General features: G+C 40.4%; 1 protein-coding gene across 1 annotated transcript in view; it reads right to left on the minus strand.

Annotated features, from left to right (window-relative positions):
- Positions 1 to 17,801, minus strand: part of LOC149276438 (potassium channel subfamily K member 4-like) — a 52,167-nt gene extending 34,366 nt beyond the window's left edge. Inside the window, exons 1-3 of the mRNA XM_089503661.1 lie at positions 17,607 to 17,801; positions 16,939 to 17,056; positions 16,024 to 16,184 (exon numbers count right to left, since the gene is read on the minus strand). Coding sequence (XP_089359787.1) covers positions 16,024 to 16,184; positions 16,939 to 17,056; positions 17,607 to 17,795 — 468 coding nt within the window. The 5' untranslated portion in view covers positions 17,796 to 17,801. The remainder of the gene's footprint in view (positions 1 to 16,023; positions 16,185 to 16,938; positions 17,057 to 17,606) is intronic.
- Between the last annotated feature and the right edge of the window lie 1,349 nt (positions 17,802 to 19,150).

The following is a 19,150-nucleotide window of genomic DNA, read 5'->3' on the forward strand; positions in this document are numbered from 1 at the left end:
AAACAGACAAAGCAAGAGTCTTGGCGATACTTCCATTTTGGCCAAACCGGAGTTGGTTTACAGACCTCTGTCAGGTATCGTTGAATCATTGGAAACTACCAGTGTGCCCAGACATTTTGGAAAACACAGGGATTCCACTCCACACTCTTCACCTGAAGAAAGAACATGGCTAGATGTTAAGAGAGCTCTCAACATTTATTTGAAACGTATCGCTTCCTTTCGTTAATCTGACCATCTTTTTCTTCAGTTCCACGGCAAATCTTCAGGTCAGGCAGTGTCCAAATCCACGGTGGCCAGATGGCTCACTTACATCATTCATCATGTGATACAGTTCTTCTGTCCCAGATTAAGGCCCATTCCACAAGATCTATCTCCGTCTCCGGGGCCGCTAGGGCACCAGTGTCTCCGGAGGACATGTGTAAAATTGGCCACTTGTTCCTCCTGGAACACGTTCATTAAACATTATAGACTGGACATTTCCTTGGTATCAAAATCGTTTGGGCGTCAAGTCCTCCACGCTGTTAATTACTAATACCCTCCCTCTTTATTTTAGGGATCTTGTTATATCCCACTGGTACTGCCACTATACGCAGGGAAAATCAGCCATTTTACTTACCGTGGATTCTCTTTTCCCCAGTATAGTGTATGTGTTTCCCTCCCTAACTTGGATAATACGTTTTTTCTACATACTGGTTGGTTATCTTGTTGTTAACTGACTGGTGGAGTATCGTGAGTGCCGATATAAGGTAGGGGAGGGCGGAGTTTAACCCTTTAACTATCTTTCTGAGTGCTTGTCCCGGGAGAAAGAGCAAGCCCACTGGGACTGCCACTATACTGGGGAAAAGAGAATATACGGTAAGTAAAATTTCTGTTTCGGGAATTTTTAATCCCTTAAGGACCAGGCTGTTTTTTACTTTTTGTACCCTTTGGGACCGAGGCTCTTTTGCGATGCTCGTGTTTAGATGTTTTCTCCTCACTCATTTAGTGTACACACACAAGTTATATGTTGTTTTTTTCAGGACAAGAAGGACTTTCTTCAGATACCATTTTTGTCATATCTAATTTCCTATAAAAAAAATAATAAAATGATGAAAAATTGAAGAAAATAAAATGTTTTCTCACTTTTTTTGGAAAAATGTTTTACGCATCCAAACCTGCTACTATTCGTCATGGGTTTAGAAATACCCAATGTTTTTTTGCTTTTTTCTGCAAGTTATTGGGCAATAAGTACAAGTAGCGGTTTGCTATTTCAAAACCATTTTTTCCAAAGCTGGTCATTCTGCCCCATGTGCTATTTCGGGTGTCTTTTGAAGCTGGTCAATGCAATGTACACCATCAAACCATATATTTTTGAAAACTAGACACCTCAAGGTATTTCAACCCTTCCCATGCACTTATTCTACTACCACCCTTTGTGGTAATAATTTATTTTGTGTTTTTTACCACTTAAATTGTGCTTCAGGTATGGATTTACAGCTGCTGGTATACGTCACTTTCACACAAGACCCCAATATGTGTTCAACAACATCTCCCGAGTACATGCATGGGCTGGTCGGGTTGTTTGGGAGGTAAAACGCCACATTTAGGAAGTGCGCATTTTTTAACTTGGAACTTTTACATCTGGTCCTACTGCCCCCATGTCCTAATAGGGCCATCATTGAAGCCGGCTAATGCAATGTACCCCATCAAACCATATATTTTTGAAAAATAGACACCTCGAGGTATTTCAAATACTATTTTAACCCTTTCCATGCATGAGATTCTACCACCAGCCTTTGCCAAACTTTGTGGTAGTATTTTTTCTTTCAGATAAATTGTACTTCAGGTATAAATGTATAGCTCCAGGTAAACGTCACTATCAAACAACAGTCTTTTTGGACTTTTTTTCATTTTGCTGGAACTGGATGGTCCCTCTGATGCATAATTATTTTTAAATGTTAACACTTTTTTTTAAAGCTTTTTTTCCCATATTTTTTTAGTTTTTTTTTTTATATTTTACTAATCACATTGTGATTAGAAAGCTCAATTGACTTGCATGGTTGAATGCAGTACCTGTATTCAACCTGTAAGTGGAGCCATAGTTTTTTAGAGGTCTCCAGACCCTCTGGCGAACTTTTTTTTTTTAAAGGACGCGCCGCCATCTTGCCAGTGGCAAAATCACTCACAGTGGCGGTTGTGACCGCTCTCCAGAGTGGTTACAGCGTGTCCTGGAGTGAGTGTTCAGTGTTGCTTAATGCCTTGTTATCGAGGCATTTCAGCGACACCATTGAAGTTTAGGAGGCGATAAACTCATTTAAATCGACTCTATTGGTCGCTCGTACAGACTTTTAAAATCCTAATGCAGCAACTTGTCCGGCAGAGACCACTGGTCTCCCTGCTCTATCAGTTAAATATCCATACAAGCGACTTTATTGGTCATTCGTACGGACTTTTAACTGTTGCAACAGGGAGACCAGTGGTCAGGTTGCACCTTAAGGAGTTAAGGGGCCGTGCGAGTGAGCCTATTGGTCGCTTGCACGGCCCTTTAACCTAGGGATTTCTGCTCCCGCTGTCAGGTTCACTGTCAGGAGTTAAAAAGGCTGTGCGAGTGAGCCTATTGGTCACCTGCAGGGTCTTCCTCTGGCATCAGCCAATTGGTGGCCCTGCAGGCGACCAATAGGGCAGTGCGAGTGAGCCTGTAACCCCTGACGGTGAACCTACGGATTTCTGCTTCCGTCAACTCCTGCGATGCCGTGAAGATTCATGTCTTCGGAACGAACACGAAAACGCACTCTTCGTGTTCCTTTTCATGTTCGCCCGAAGACGAATGCACAAGTCTACTTTTAATCACTGTCTCTTGACTCTCCTGTGCTTTTAAATCCGCCAAAGCAGTAAAAAACAGAAAAAAAACTATACAATTTTATCCCCTCCAAGGCTTTAGCCTGGATAAGAGAGATCTTGCATGGCAGATGCACGAATGTTTGCCTAGTAGACAATTTCAGCACAAGAGAGGTCTTGGTACCACCGCTAAGTGCCCCAGAGTGTACACTAGATGAGACTTTGTTGCATATATTTTGGAACTGCTTTTATGCCCAGGATATATGGAAAAAGGCAGGGCCCCTTTTAAAATCGATATGCGGCCTTAGGTTTTTAAACTATACAGTTGTTTTATATGGCCTTTTTACTTGTTCCACAGCTGACCAGTCGCGTGTTTCATGAATTATGATACATTGTATAAAATAAGCTATTTGGAAGACCAGAAGTATTTTACTGCTTAAGAAAGAACATATAGACCCTTTAGTTGTCTTAATATGGCTTTAAGCAATGTATACACACTTTTTAAGGATTGTAAAGGCATGGATTCAATGAAAGCAAAGAGACTTTGGTGCCTTAATATGTGCAACATTTACTTGGAATGGACTGACGCCCCAAAAACTGGTTTTATGTATTTATTGTAATTTTATGTACAATGTCTTAATTCATTCTATCATTTTAAATGCTCCATTATATCCTTTATTGTACTGTTGCATATAGTTAATAAAATACCTGTTCTCCTGCTAGCCATGTTCTGATTTGGATTAACCCGTTGTGACCTGGCTTGCTTCTGACTCCGTTCCTTGCTTCCCGATGTGGCTCTTCCACTGCCCGTGTTGACCCGGCTTGTTCCAATTCTCCTCCTGGATTCTGATTCAGCATTGATATCGTCATCCTGGTTCTGACCCAGCCTGCCTGACGGCTCCCTGCTGTGTGCCATGTCGTGTGTCCAGTGTCCTTGCCGTGTGTCCAGTGCCCTGAGGGCTTCCAGCCGTGTGCCCTGTCTGTGGGCTTTTAGCCGTGTTCCAGAGGGCGGGCCTGCCAGTCCAGCCACAGCGTCCTAGTACTATCTTGTGCCCGACTAGGGGGCTTTCGTGCTGTACATCTGCCTTTGTGCCTGTTCCCTATTTGGTTGCGTCTACAGCCTGTACTTACCTGTCTAGACTATTTCATATTAAGATGCTGTGTTTCATTTTGCCTGTCTGTACCTTCCTTCTGGTAATGATGCATCATGGGGTACAAACTGAGCCTCTGATATCTCCTGCAACTGCGCTCCTACCTGACCTGCTTACCCGAGCCCTGTCAGTAACCTTTGCTTCTACTCACTCCTGGACTATCTGTTCACCTGCTCCTCTAGCACTTTCCTGTTTTGGCTCCTGCTCTCAAGACATCAAATTACCCCTAAGTATTAAGAGTTTCTATACATACCACTGTCACTGTTACTGTCTCATCAGTCTATAATTGCTGCTAGTGACAAGTTAAAATGGTGTCAGTATACTTGTATATATAATGCTTGTTCTTTCCCCTTGTAGATGCTGATTGGCTAGAGTGAGAAAAAAACGTTACAAAAAGCTTCCACAGGTTGTCGGACCCATCAATTACAACCCTAACCATCAATAAGACCACCTCTCATTTATTTTGGCTACTTCTACCAATCTACGATCACTTTCTTCACGCAAAAGGTGTTGGTGTAATACCTCAATGCCGAGGCATTCAGCAACACCGAGATTGGCAGCAAGAGCTCTGTGTGGCCTCTCCCCCAGCCGGCAACAGCCACCATTTATTGTATGAAGACAGACACCTGATTTAAAAGAGCTTAGAAGACGAGCAACGATAGTGAGGCATTCAGCGACACAGAAAGCCCACTCTAGAATGTAGTGCGACTGCTCTGGAGAGCCTCTTGCAAAATGGGGGTGTCCTTTAAGAAAATAAACAAGTTTCCAAGAGGGTCTCGCAAGACCCTCCTGACAACTCTGGGCTCCCCCTGCAAGTTGAATACAGGTACCGCACTCAACCATGACAGTCATTGGAGCCCAGCTTTCTAATCACAATAAAAAAACAAGAAAAATGAAAATAGTTTTTTTTTTAAAAATTGGTAACATGTAAAAATAATTCCCTACTGACGTCACTATCCGGGGAACCTTCCAGTTCGAACAAAAATGTTAAAAAAAATTAAAAATCCAAGCAATATATCTATGTGTGTTTATTTTTATGAGCAAGTCCTAAAAATAGTGTTATATTTCCACAAAACTTCTTGCATGGAAAGAGTAAAATACTGGCATGTTAAATGCTCATGGGGAAGTCAATGCATGATTTGACGGGGTAAATTGAAGTGGCTGGTTTCAAAGAAGTCCGAACAATAGGACATGGGCACAGACTGACCAGATGTCCAAGTTTTAAAAACAATGCACACCTTGCAAAGGTGGCATTTTACCTCCCACATGCATGAGGGGTATCACTGTATTATTTATCACCCTCTAGGTAAAGTAAAAGTTCTGTCATGCTGCTGAGAATCAGCTGTCACTGTGGCAACGTAGGGCCCGCTGAGATGATGTAAGCTCTGGAGGCTATCCTTTGCCTCTATTTAAACCTGCCCTTTGCATCATGTCAGTGCTCAGTTATACTGTGCCTTCAAAGAGGCATGTTGCTCTGGTATTTACTGCATTTTCCGTGTATCCTGAATATTGGCTTGTTTATTGATTATCCTGACCTCTGCAATCATGAACTTTGGCCTGTTTATTGATTATCCCGGCGTCTGTCATCCTGAAATTTTGGCTGTGTATTGTTTATCCTGACCTCTGGCACCCTGAGCTTCGGCTTAGTATATAGTATAGTAGGTTGAAAAAACTCTTCACTCCATCAAGTTCAACCTTTCAAACATACCTACCTCTAAAGTTCTAAACTTAATCCAAAAGAAGGCAAAAAACCCTACATGATGCAGTTACCAATTTTGCCACGACAAGGAAAAAAATCCTTCTTGATTACTCCCTGGATCAACTTGCTAATACTACTGTCCTTTTAACAGCTGTAGCCCTTTATGTTATGCTCAACCAGAAAAGCATCCAGACCTTTCTTAAAAATATCCACAAAGTTAGATAAAACAACATATTTAGGCAGATAATTCTGACGCTGAAATCTCCCTTCCTCAAGTCTCAACGGATGACCCTGTGTCTTTTGTAAAGACCTCTTGGTGAACAGATCACCAGAGAGCTGTTTATACTGACCTTGTATGTATTTGTATAAAGTTATCAGACCCCTTCTCTTTTCAGTGGAAACAAGTTCAGTTTTTCTAGTCTTTATTCATAACTAAAATTCTCCATTCCTTTAAGTAACTTTGTAGCTCACCTCTGCACGCTCTCCAGCTCTATAACATCCTTCTTAAAAACTGGTGCCCAACATTGCACTGTATATTCAAGGTGAGGCCTCACCACTGCTTGCTAAAGAGGTAACATCTTTTTTCATCTTGTCATTTAATACTCCTCCTTATGCATGCCAATACCTTACTGGCTTTTGCAACCACTGACTGGCACTGCACTTGTCTATGGTCTACATTTAAACCCAAGTCCTTCTCAATTTCTGCTATCCCCAATGCAATGCCCTTTAGAGTGTAAGCTGCATGCTTATTTTTGATACCAAAGTGCATTGCCTTACACTTATTTATATTGAATCTGCCACTTATTTTACCAGTCCCCTAGTTTATCCAAATCATTCTTTAGAGAAGCTACATCCTGGTCAAACTTTATAACCTTACCTAATTCTGTGTCATCAGCATACACAGAAACGTGACATCCAATATCTATTGCAAAGTCATTAATAATAATTATAAATAATAAATAATTATTTGCACCCTGTCACTAAGCAAATTTCTGATCCAAACACAGGCATTTTCTCCAAGACCGATTGGTCGTAGCTTATACAATAACCGCTGGTGTGGAAGTGTCAAATGCTTTTGCAAAACCTAGATAGACAACATCTACAGTAATACCTTGATCTACACATTTACTCACAAATGTTTAGAATGCAATTAAATTGGTCTGACATTATCTGTCCTTCACAAAGCCGTGCTGACTCCTACTGAGGGTATCATTGTTCACAATATATTGCTGTATGCCATCTCTTAACCCCTTCAGTACCGGGACGTACCTGGTACTTCCTGGTTAACAGTCACCGGTAGACCGGGACGTACCAGGTACGTCTCCTCCAAAAAACGCCCCCACATCACCACAATCGCGGTGATCGTGGGGGCGCTGCTGCTGCTGTCTGCCCAGGAGTCCTGGGTAGTGATGTCCGGATCATGAACGAATCGTTCATTTGATCCGGTTCTTTTTAGTGATCCGGATGAGTCGGTTCACTAGACTGAACGATTCGTTTGTAGCGGTTCAGTCTGTGAATCATCATGCAGCTGTAACCTGATCCTAGAGCTGTGAGTCATCTGCAGAGCACTCTGGGGTCAGGTTACAGCTCATTAATTCTCACAGGAACGATGACTCATAGAGTCAGAGATTCGTTCAAAGAGTCGAATGATCCGAAGAGTCGAATGAACCGAAGAGTCGAATGAACCGAAGAGTCGAATGAACCGAAGAGTCGAATGATTCGAATCTTACAGGGATCCGGATCTTACAAGGATCCGAATCTTACAGAGATTCGAATCATTCAGAGAAAATCACTGATACCATACTTTTATAAATAAATACATTAATAATGTTCACACTGCCCCCAGGATTTAGATTCCCCTGAGTTTGCCCCCCTTTACCTATAACTGCACCTACAGTTAACTTTATTAAATTAATTAAATTAACCCTCAATCATCAGCATAAAATTAACCCTTATACCCCATCAACCATAACTGCCCCTGAAATTAACCGTAAAGATCCCATTAACCATAACGGCCCCTGAAATTAACCCTAAAGACCCCATTAACCACAACGGCCCCTGAAATTAACCCTAAATACTCCATTAACCATAACTGCCCCTAAATTAATTGCATGTACTCCAGATAAATTACCTAATAAATTGGTATGGTTGATGGGGTCTTTAGTGTTAATTTGGGGGCAGTTATGCTTAATGGGGTGTTTAAGGATAATTTAGGGGCAGTTATGCTTAATGGGGTCTTTAGTGTTAATTTAGGGGCAGTTATGCTTAATGAGGTGTTTAGGGTTAATTTGGGGGCAGTTATGCTTAATGGGTCTTTAGTGTTAATTTAGGGGCAGTTATGCTTAATGAGGTGTTTAGGGTTAATTTGGGGCAGTTATGCTTAATGGGGTTTTTAGTGTTAATTTAGGGGCATTTATGCTTAATGAGGTGTTTAGGGTTAATTTGGGGGCAGTTATGCTTAATGGGGTGTTTAGGGTTAATTTGGGGGCAGTTATGCTTAAAGGGGTCTTTAGTGTTAATTTGGGGGCAGTTATGCTTAATGGGGTCTTTAGTGTTTATTTGGGGGCAGTTATGCTTAATGGGGTGTTTAGGGTTAATTTGGGGGCAGTTATGGTTAATAGGGTGTTAAGGGTTAATTTTAGGGGCAGTCATGGTTGATGGGGTGTTAAGGGTTAATTTTAGGGCAGTCATGGTTGATGGGGTGTTTAGGGTTAATTTAATGGTGAGGGTTAATTTAATTAATTTAATAAAGTTAGCTTAAGGTGCAGTTGCAGGTAAAGGGGAATGTAAATCCTGGGGGCAGTGATTATGAATGTATTATTTATAACAGTATGGTGACATTCTCTGAATGATTACAATGCCAATGAAGGCAGAGAGTCGTTCAAAGATCCGGATCTTACAATGATCCGGATCTTACAATGATCCGGATCTTACAATGATCCGGATCTTACAGTGATCCGGATCACTGTAAGATTCGGATCCCTGTAAGATCCGAATCTTTGAACGACTCTCTGCCTTCATTGACATCACTGGAGGCAGGGGGGAGGATTCATAATGAAAGGGGCGGGGCCAATCGTTAGTGTGCCTGCACGGAGTTACTGGAAAACAGTAACTCCGTGCAGACACACTGAGTGATCCGAAGATCCGGATCATGAATCGGATCATTTCAGTGAACGAATCGAAATGATCCGATTCACTTTAATGATCCGAACTTCCCATCACTAGTCCTGGGCAGACAGCACAGCCTGTCTAAGCCCGCCCCGCAGCCCACGATCACTCCCACGGAGTGATTTTGTAGGCAGAAACAGCGATTGCAGAAAAATCTGCAATCGCGGTTTCAGCTGCCACAGGCAGCTTCAGGGAAGGGGGGGGGGTATTGAATGGGTCCCCACACAAGTGTGGGGACCTGATCCAACACCCCCCTGCTGCCTGATCGCTCCATGAGAGCGTCAGTGCAGCGTTAACCCCTTCAATGCCGCCATCGCGGCATTGAAGGGGTTAATTCCCATTTTTTAGGGGGTTCTGCTGCTGGTGGTCTGCCTGGAAGCCCAGGCAGACCAGCAACAGCAAAAACGAGCCCCCAGAAGTCCTCTGATCAGTCCTGTAGGACTGATCAGAGAGACTCCTCCCCTACAATCTCCAGTCTATTGGAGATTGTGTCCCAGCTGCCAGAGGCAGCTTCAGGGACAGGGAGACAGGGTTCTTTGGTCTCCACATGAGTGTGGAGACCAGACCCCCCCCCACCCTTCCTCAGTTAACCCCTACCCCCCCTCTTCCTCAATTAACCCCTTCAATGCTGCGATTGTGTATGACCCCCATCGCAGCATTGCAGGGGTTAATATTAGTCCCCACAAGCTTGTGGGGACTAAATATCAATCAATGCTGTGCTTCAATGGAGCATCAGCATTGAAAGAGTTAAAAAAAATAATGTAAAATATAATAATAATAATAAATAAAATAAATAAATAAATAAATAAATATTAATAAAATAATAATAATAATTAAAAAAAAATAACAGCACTGACCTGAAAGTCCAGGGTGCTTCCAGGTCAAATGCTGGGCTGATCAGATCGCTCCTGGCCAAAAGGAGTGATTGGATCATTATGGCAGCCCACGGATGACCCTGCTCTACAAAGAGAGAGGGGTCATCTAGGGTAATTATGAAAAAACACAAATTATTAATAAATGAAAAAATCATAATTATTACCTGATCACTTGTCGGTGACATTTTAAGTCGCTGATTATTGATCGGTCTCCCTGATTGATGTCAGCGGCCTAAACCTGTCACTTACAAGTAATCTGATGAAAAAAAATATTAAAAAAAATGTAAATGTACATGTTCCAGTTTTGCCCTCATAGCTTCCTCAAAAAAATACATGAACCATGCATGTGAGGCCTTGTTGGAACCAGGGGGTGTTGGTGAACAAAATGTGGTGTTTTTTTTCCAGTGTTACACATATGCTGTGCAAGAAATAAATTGCAACATTGAAATGTATTTGTTAAAAACGCAATAAAATACATTTTCCGTGAATTTTGGCAGACATCAGTGAAGAAAAGGCTAGCTGAAAACTGTCAAAACTACCCTAGTTGAACACCTTGACTTGTCTACTGTTCATAAATATATACTTTTATGTAGTAATTTACAGCAGGGGGCTTCCAAAATGTCCCAAATGGGATATGGGCCCAGAACCCAATTTCTGAAAATTCCAAATGTGAAAACGAAAATGCGCATGTTCCAGTTTTGCCCTCATAGCTTCCTCAAAAAATGCATGAACCATGCATGTGAGGCCTTGTTGGAACCGGGGGATGTTGGTGAACACAATTTGGTGTTTTGTTCTGCAGTTGCACATATTCTATACAAAATATAATATAAAATCTAAAGCAACATTGCAACATATGCAAAAAAACCCCCAAAAATATAAAAATACCTCAAAATTTGGCAGCAATTGGCGATAAAATCCCTGTTTGAAAAGTGTCGAAATGACCCTAGTTGTACACCTTGACTTATCTACTGTTCATAAACATATAATTTTGGGGGGGTAATCAGTATCTGTGACAACTATTGCAGTTATTAGACTACCATGCCAAATTTGAAAAAAATTACATTTCAAAAACGTGATGGATGCCTTGCAATATTTGCCCTATACTGGTCAAAATAGATAAAAATCCTGGCCATGTTGGGTGGTTTCCAAATCAGGACAACTTAATGAATATATTTGGGATAATTTTTTCCCATTGGTTTAATGTGTGTACAATTTGTATGTTTTCCCCACTTTTTCCAGTTTTTTTCAAACAAAACAATGTACTACCCAGCTTACTATGGTTTCAAATGAAAGCCCTACTTGTGCTGAAAAAACAATATATGATTTGTGTGGGTGCACCAATTGATAAGAGAGAAATTACAGTTGAAGAAAGACATGGCAAAAACACAAAAACGGCTCCGGTCCTTTAGCGACACGTTAGTATCAAAATCCCGGTCCTGAAGGGGTTAATGTTAAGCTTACATGTGTGCAGTTCTCAGGCTCAGATTTGGATCCTTTTTTAAAAATGGGAACCATATCTGCTTTACGCCAGTCCTTTGGTATAATTCCTGGAAATAATCTGAAAACTGAAAGACAGTGGACTGGCTATTTCTTGATTAACTTCCCGTAGTATCCTTGGGTGTATCTCCATCTGGCCCTGGAGCTTTGTCTATTTTAAGTGTATTTACCATATTTCCCCATGTGTAAACTGGGTGCGTTTTATACAGTGGTGGTAGATTTTTTTTTTTAAACATTTTTTACCGGAAAGGGGACCTGCTGCTTACCAATTTATTTTTTCGCATTACCTAACACTTTTATTCATCCACATTGGTTTTAGTTTTTTTCTTGTGGATTTACTTCCTAATGGTACATATTTAGAAATATATTTTTGAAGTGTGAGTTTAAATATACTCTACTTGTCCTCTGTATCTTTTTGGACAAAGAGGTCCCAGGTATTCTAGATTAGATTATCCATTTTATTTTTATCCACTCGTACAGTTTAGCTGGTTGTTTTAGAAATCTGTAAAATGTTATTGTTTGACCAGGCTCTTCCCCACAAACGCACTTCTTGGTAGAGAAATTTCTGGAGAAGTGCAATCTGCCTGATCTGACGATGCACTGCATTCATTGCCTGGACTTGATGGGTTTACCAATGCCAAATAATATGAGTTACATACACCCAACATTAACTGCCTATATAATTTTAGTTATGGAAGGCTCCAAAAAGAGAGAGAGGTGCAGGGAAATATCAGAAGAACAATTAACCTTTTCTAGGTAGCTCATAATAGTACAGTATGTCAAATATTTAAATTATTTAAATATGTACAATTATGCACTCATAAGAATAACGCAAATGAGTTCATCTGTAAAACACATTTACTTCCAAAGTCTGTAAAAACATAAAAAAATTATCACCAATGGCGCTGTATCACACTAAAGGAACACAGGTATATTAAACTGATCAATGTGTAAATAACACAACAAATATTAATAACTATATGTCCTTTCCAGGTACTTCTCAACAGGTATGTTAAAATTACTATGGATTTTTCTTCCTGATGAAGTCTGATTTTAATGTGTCCATTGCTGGGAGCATCTGTTATGTTGTTTGAACATTAATATGAAGGGACCTGGAGAATGTTTTCCAAAACATAAAAGTAAATTGTTTACCTAGGTTTGACACAACCTCAGAGGGCATCCCATGGATGAGAATCAAACGTTAGGTCTATTCAGAAGTAGAGATCTAAAACAGAGGATTATTGAACAACGTGATGAGACTGTCTACTACTAAAAGTATCACTGTAGGACCGGTGGAAGCAGGCAAGTCCATGATATTAAACCAGCAGCAGGCTTGCAAGAAGACATCTTATTGGAAGCGCAGACAGAACAAGAAGACACATAGTTTTTTTTTAATGTGGCATATAAATCAGGCCATCAAAAAATGTCTCTGTATCAAGTCTTTTGGGTCTATCCATGAAGAAGCCAAGTGGTCAGTCAAGTTAAGGTTTAATACATGTATTAACAGATACATACCTCCCAACAGTACTGGTTTTCACAGGGCAGTCCCAGTTTATAGGCACTGTCCTTAACTGGCCCAGGGAGCTGTAAAATCAAAATGGTCACCTTGTGATGCTATACAGTGGCTCTTACGGGTAAGGAGCTGGGTGCCATGGCTCAGACCCTGCACAGTTCTCGTCCCAACCCCTTCCTACCTCTTACATTCCAACATAGGTGTCCTGATTTGGACACCTGAAATGCTGAGTATGCATATGTGATTCTGGTTGTGGGCTTTAGGAAAACTAAAATTGATATGCTAATGGTTAGCTTAACTGTGCATGCTTACACTTGCAAAACAAAAGCATGCAGATTTACCAATTTATGAGTTGCATGCAGGATCCTGGGAGGGTATGTAACTTTAAAGGCAAGTGAGTACAATCTGATCTTGAGCATCCTTGGCTGTACCCAGCAAAATAGACATCTCTTGTTGTCTGCTCATTCCTGTCTCAGTTGTCTCCTGATGACTGCCCATTCCAGTCACAGTCTCATGTGTGCTCCCTGTCATGCCTGTAGATTGCACCAAAAAAAAAAGGAGTATGGCTGCAGCAGGCATCAGAGGCTCTGTAAGTGACCAGATTCATGCAGGCTCCCATGAACAACCACCTGTACCTGCACAGAGATGATCTAGTACCTGCAGTCATGACCCTCCCTGGGAACTTTCCGGGTTTGACCCGGAGATTGCCGGGTGAAGCACCATGTCTCCGGGTCAAGACGCGAATCCTTCGGGTCGCGGGCAGTGATGTCTGGTTCATGAACGAATCATTCTTTTGATCAGATTTTTTTTAGTGATCTGGATGAATCTGTGCAGTAGACTGAACGATTCATTTGTAACAGTTCAGTCTGTGAATCATGATCCTAGAGTGAGTCATCTGCACAGCACACAGACACAGACACAGACTCTGGGATCAGGTTACAGCTCATCAATTCAGAGAGTCGTTCACAGCACACTGACACAATACTTTTATTAAAAAATACAGGATTAATCTTCACTGCCCCCAGGATTTAGATTCCCATTAGTTTGGCCCCCTTTACATCTAACTGCACTTTCAGTTAACTTTATTAAATTAATTAAATTAACCCTTAGTCCTCAGCATTAAATTAACCCTAAAGACCCCATCAACCATAACTGCCCCTAAATTAACCCTAAAGACCCCATCAACCATAACTGCCCCTAAATTAACCCTAAAGACCCCATCAACCATAACTGCCCCTAAATTAACCCTAAAGACCCCATAAACCCTAACTGCCCCTTAATTAACCCTAACGCCCTTGTCAACCATAACAGCCCCTAAATTAACCCTAAAGACCCCATCAACCATAACTGTCCCGAAATTAACCCTACACACCCCATTAACCATAACTGCTCCTAAATTAATCCTAAACACCCTATTAACCATAACTGCTACTAAATTAACCCTACACACCCCATTAACCATAACTGCTCCTAAATTAATCCTAAACACCCTATTAACCATAACTGCCCCTAAATTAACCCTAAACACCCCATTAACCATAACGGCCCCTAAATTAACCTCCACCTCCCCTAACTTTCAGCAGTCCAAATATTAATTTTATACTTACTGTTAGATGAGTTGCTGACCAGTGTGGATGCTATATGGAAAGGGGCGGGGCCAATCGTCAGTGTGACTGCAGGGAGGGACTGGGAAGTAGTAACTGCTGTGAGTGACAAAGAGTGATCCGAAGAATCGGATCATGAATTGGATTATTTCAATGAATGAATACAAAATGAACCAATTCACTTTACTGATCCGATTTATTGACACGCCCTGCTCTCTGGCCATTTTCCATTTAAATGGCCTCCCACCCTGAGCCTTCCAGGGTAGCCGGAGCCCAGAAGTTCCCAGGTATGCTCATGACACATACCTAAGAGTCAATACAATTTGTAGTAGCCAACGAAGAAGTACTGTACATTGTACAGACAAAAATATACAAGAGTTCCATGTGTCTATTGTAATGATTCTGGAATATGTGTAGCTTTATCTCATATAGTATTGATTTGCACTAATTAATCCAGGACCTGCCTGGGAAGTAAAATGAGCCCAGGCACTTTAAGACCATGTGCTCATAGATCACTGGCGTGAGCTGCCTGTTGGACGCATTCAGTCATTCACTTATTTTTTCGTGTAGCCTGTGGCCTTATTTTATTCTACATTGTAGCCCCCCATATGATTTAATGTTTTGGTTAAGCAATCCATCAGAATAATAAAATAAACAATTTTTAAAGCCATAAACAATGTATTAATTTGTGTGTGACATAACAAGAAAAGCAATTCAGAGGTGCAAGTGGCATGAACAAGCCTGTTAAATTCACCAACTTGATTTCATGAGAAGGGTTAAAATATATTGATTTGTAGTTGAATGCGGTTCTATATTCAAACCCTGCATGCTAGGTGTAAGACATATAGATACTTACGCTGTCATCTCCGATTCTCTCACGTGTTGACTGATCTTTAACATAGCTACTTACATATAATACACCTACACAAAGTAGTTATTTCTCCTAGATACAAGACACATTGCAAACAATTTCCCATTCCACCCATGTGACTGTCTGTACAAAGTCCTAAGCACATCTAAAAATCTAATTGTAAAAGCTAAAAAAAATCAATTTCAGGGTGGCTTATTGACAAGTGAGCTGTCTGTAAGATCTTTCTTACAGAGTTAATGCATCTCCTGAAGGCTGCTGTAGGTGAGCAAAACGCTAGTGAGGTACATTTAAAAGCTCTAAAGAGAACAGGAATGTTTAGTGGCTAGAACAATTAAATCCCCAGGTAGGGTTTCTGAAATTATGAAGATTTTGATTACAACTATGATATTAGGCTAGTTTAGAAAGGAAATACAAAGTGGATCTTTATTTAATAGGGCATGTATCAATAGCTAAGCCAATAGGTTCCTATCAATCATGACTTGTTTTGGAGGTACAACTGCCAGTCAATTTGGTTGCTACTAAAATACATCACAACAATGATGAATGTCAGATGCTACCCAAGCCTTGTCCCAGGGCAGCACCTCCTGAACCTCCCTCTGCAGCCAAATAGATTCTATTGAGAGCTGAAATATGATGGCATATAATGATGCTACGATCGGAATGACACACAGCATCAGATACATCATGTGTAAATAGGCCAGCTGACAAGATCTGAGCCTCTAGACCTGCCACCCTAGGCCTCATCAGCCTAAGCCAAAATATGCCACTGCATTACAAGGGTAGTTTGGCATTTAAACAGTTGGGAAAAAATGGGTTCTGTGATCTTACCAGGAAAACCTTCTCCACTCTCCCAATCCCTTCACGTAGAGCAGACCCTAGGTGATCCCCTACTCCGGCCAGCAGAATTCCAAAGAGTGGGATTCCAATCAGTGCATAGAATATGCAGAAGAGTCGCCCACCCTCTGTTTTTGGTGAGTTGTTACCAAAACCTGGAAGAGGAAACGTAAAAAGTTGAGTAAGGTTTAATTGTGTAAGGTCATGCAGCAATTACTTAAAAATGATCAAAGCAAAGACACTTAAGTAAAGTTGAAGCGAAACTGAGACTATAATGACCCACTGACAATAGATAGAAAACACATGTAGTAACATTAGGATATAGATATATATATATATATATATACTACCATTCAAAAGTGTAGGGCCTTGTTTTTGAAAGGGAAGCACATTTTTGTCCATTAAAATCAAATGGATCAGAAATCCAGTGTGAACATTGTTAATGTTTTAAATGACTATTGTAGTTGTAAATGGCTGACTTTTAATGCGTCACTTATGTGTCAGCTATTCCTAGTTTAGGTTTAAAGGCTAATGGACCAATAGAAAATCTTTTTGCATTTATGTTAGCACAGCTAGAAATTTCCTTGTCTTCCATGAAAACAGCTAAGTGACCCCAAACTTTATATAGTCTAAAGGAGGAACAGGAACAAGTCTGGAACAGAACACTAAATGTGGAGCAACCAGCAGGATAAATCCCATTGCTTTTAGTGGCAATTTAGCAGTCTGTTCTAGTTATTCCAGTTTTAGCTTTAGGAATAATACCCATGTCTGATAAAGAATAATGCAAAATCTACATTCCATTTTGCTTCAGCTGTTTTAGCTCCCTTATATATTTAATGCGTGTTTTTCTTTAATGTGTGTCTATATTTTTGCATATATACATAAACACCCCCATCCCATGATCATTACCAATGGTGGTGATTACGGTGCCTGCAAAGAAGAAGCAGCTCCCGATGTCCCAGCGCGAAGTGACATTTGTATCGTTTGTTGCGAGATCAGCTCCAGAATTCAATGCGTCTTTCACCTGCTGCAGAGCCAGAGGGTCATTTAACCCCTCTCTAACTAGCACCAATCTACACAACTTCACTTACCCCTCCAATGCAGGCATGCAGAACATTCTTTAACCTCTCCACTAGCAGAGCTCTACCAAACATGATTACCTCTAAATTTACTGGATGCAACAGTTAGGGAGAAAAATACAGTATTTAATACCAAAGTAAAGTAAAAGAAAATATATATAGTACACTAGTATGTGTATTTAGTGAAACATACTGTTATGTGCTCATATACGAGTCAAACTGAAAATAAATATGTATCATTAAAACATAATACATTTAATAATGATATACATGTTAAATATATAAATACATAAAAAAAATATTTCTTTAAGTGCTTCATTTTGTATATTTTTTGTTATTTCCTTAATGGGTTACCCAGTATCTATATATATCTTTTCAAAATGAAAATGTTGTTTTATTCTCCATTTTCAGCATTTATGGAGAGTTGAAACTTTAACTATAAGCTAACGTTATCACTTAATGGCACACAGCAAAAACAATTCTCACCATAATTCTTACCAGTACAAAATCATCTAGGTTCACCTCCTGGATGCAGGTGTGCATTTCGAGAAATGCTTTCCGGTGCTCTGAAAGCCTGTCCTGCTGCATAGACTCATAAGGCTGCTCGAGCATCTGAAAGACCACAGCCCCTGTCACCAGGTAGCCCAGAACGACCCCAAACAAAGCTACAACAGTTTTCTTCTTCATGACGTTACTGTTGGGCACCACTTCCTCAGCCCCTAATTGTTCACCCAACAAAATGGAATCCTGCGAGGAGCAAGACAATTGGTACAGGAGGCTCCCAGTGATAGGTGCTATTGGTGATTTGCAGGACACTACAAGGAAAAAAAAATATCTGGATGTTAACTTTAAGAGTGCATGTGTTAAACAGCCTGTGTATTTTAAGTGCAATCTGGATTTTTTTATTGTTTAAACCCAAAGCTGTAAAGTTCTGTATGGCGGATGTTTTCTGGTTGCGACTACTTTTTTCCCCTAGTGGTCAGGTCCTATACAGGGATAGGAACTATCCAACTCATATAAAGAGAGCTAGTTTCTATCGCTGTAAAAGACCTTTTGCTCCATTGTGGTCAGATCCTTTTAAAGGATCAGACGTAGATGCGTTATAGTGAGAAATTTAGTTCCCATCCAGCTAAATTACCTTTATACCTTCAGCTAATAATGGTCTTTTACAAGGATAACAATCCCTAGTTCTTATAGTGCAAAGGGACCCTTATACCTCCAGCTCACACAGGTCCCTTACAAGGATAGGAACTAGACGGCTCACAGTGAGAAATCTAGTTCCCATCCACCCAAAGGACCTTTATACCTTCAGCTCACACAGGTCCTTATACAGCCAAGAGACAACTATACCTTCAGCTCACACAGGTCCTTATACAGCCAAGAGACAACTATACCTTCAGCTCACACAGGTCCCTTACAGGGATAGGAATTAGACGGTTCATAGGGAGAAATCTAGTTCCCATCCAGCTAAATGACATTTATACCATCAGCTCACACAGATCCTTTACAAGGATAACAATCCATAGTTTTTTGGTTTTTTTTTTCTTTTCAAAGAGAGAGAAGAAAAAAAAATTACAAATGTACAGTGAGTATCTAATGCTTTTCTATCGGCTTTAAGAATTATTAATATTTCCTGCTGATTTGAGCATATTTAAATAACCCATTCCTCCATCAAACATCCTCATGGGAGGGACCTAAAACATTCTATCAGGGCATGTTAACTATCGACAGTGAGATGATCTGTTCGCCCAGGGAAAGAGATATAAAGAAAGCGCGTTTTTCTTTTTGTTTTTTTTGTATATATATTTTGAGTACCTTTTAGTTAACAGTTTTGTCTAATCCAGCTGCCAGGACTGCTTTCCATGGTTCCCAAACTTTATCAAATTTGCTGATATTGTTAGTTTTAAAAAAGTATCCTCTTTCCATTAAGTATTGAAATTGTATTTGATTAAAGACCATATTCCAACTAATTGATTCTTCTTTTCTCCACTGTCTGGCCATGATGATCTTAGCCGCTAAGAATACATGAGCGATTAAGATCT

The sequence above is a fragment of the Sceloporus occidentalis genome, unplaced genomic scaffold, assembly GCF_023333645.1.
Source record: "Sceloporus occidentalis isolate IW3139 unplaced genomic scaffold, rSceOcc1.0.p SCAF_239, whole genome shotgun sequence".
In the NCBI taxonomy this organism is placed as follows: domain Eukaryota; kingdom Metazoa; phylum Chordata; class Lepidosauria; order Squamata; family Phrynosomatidae; genus Sceloporus; species Sceloporus occidentalis.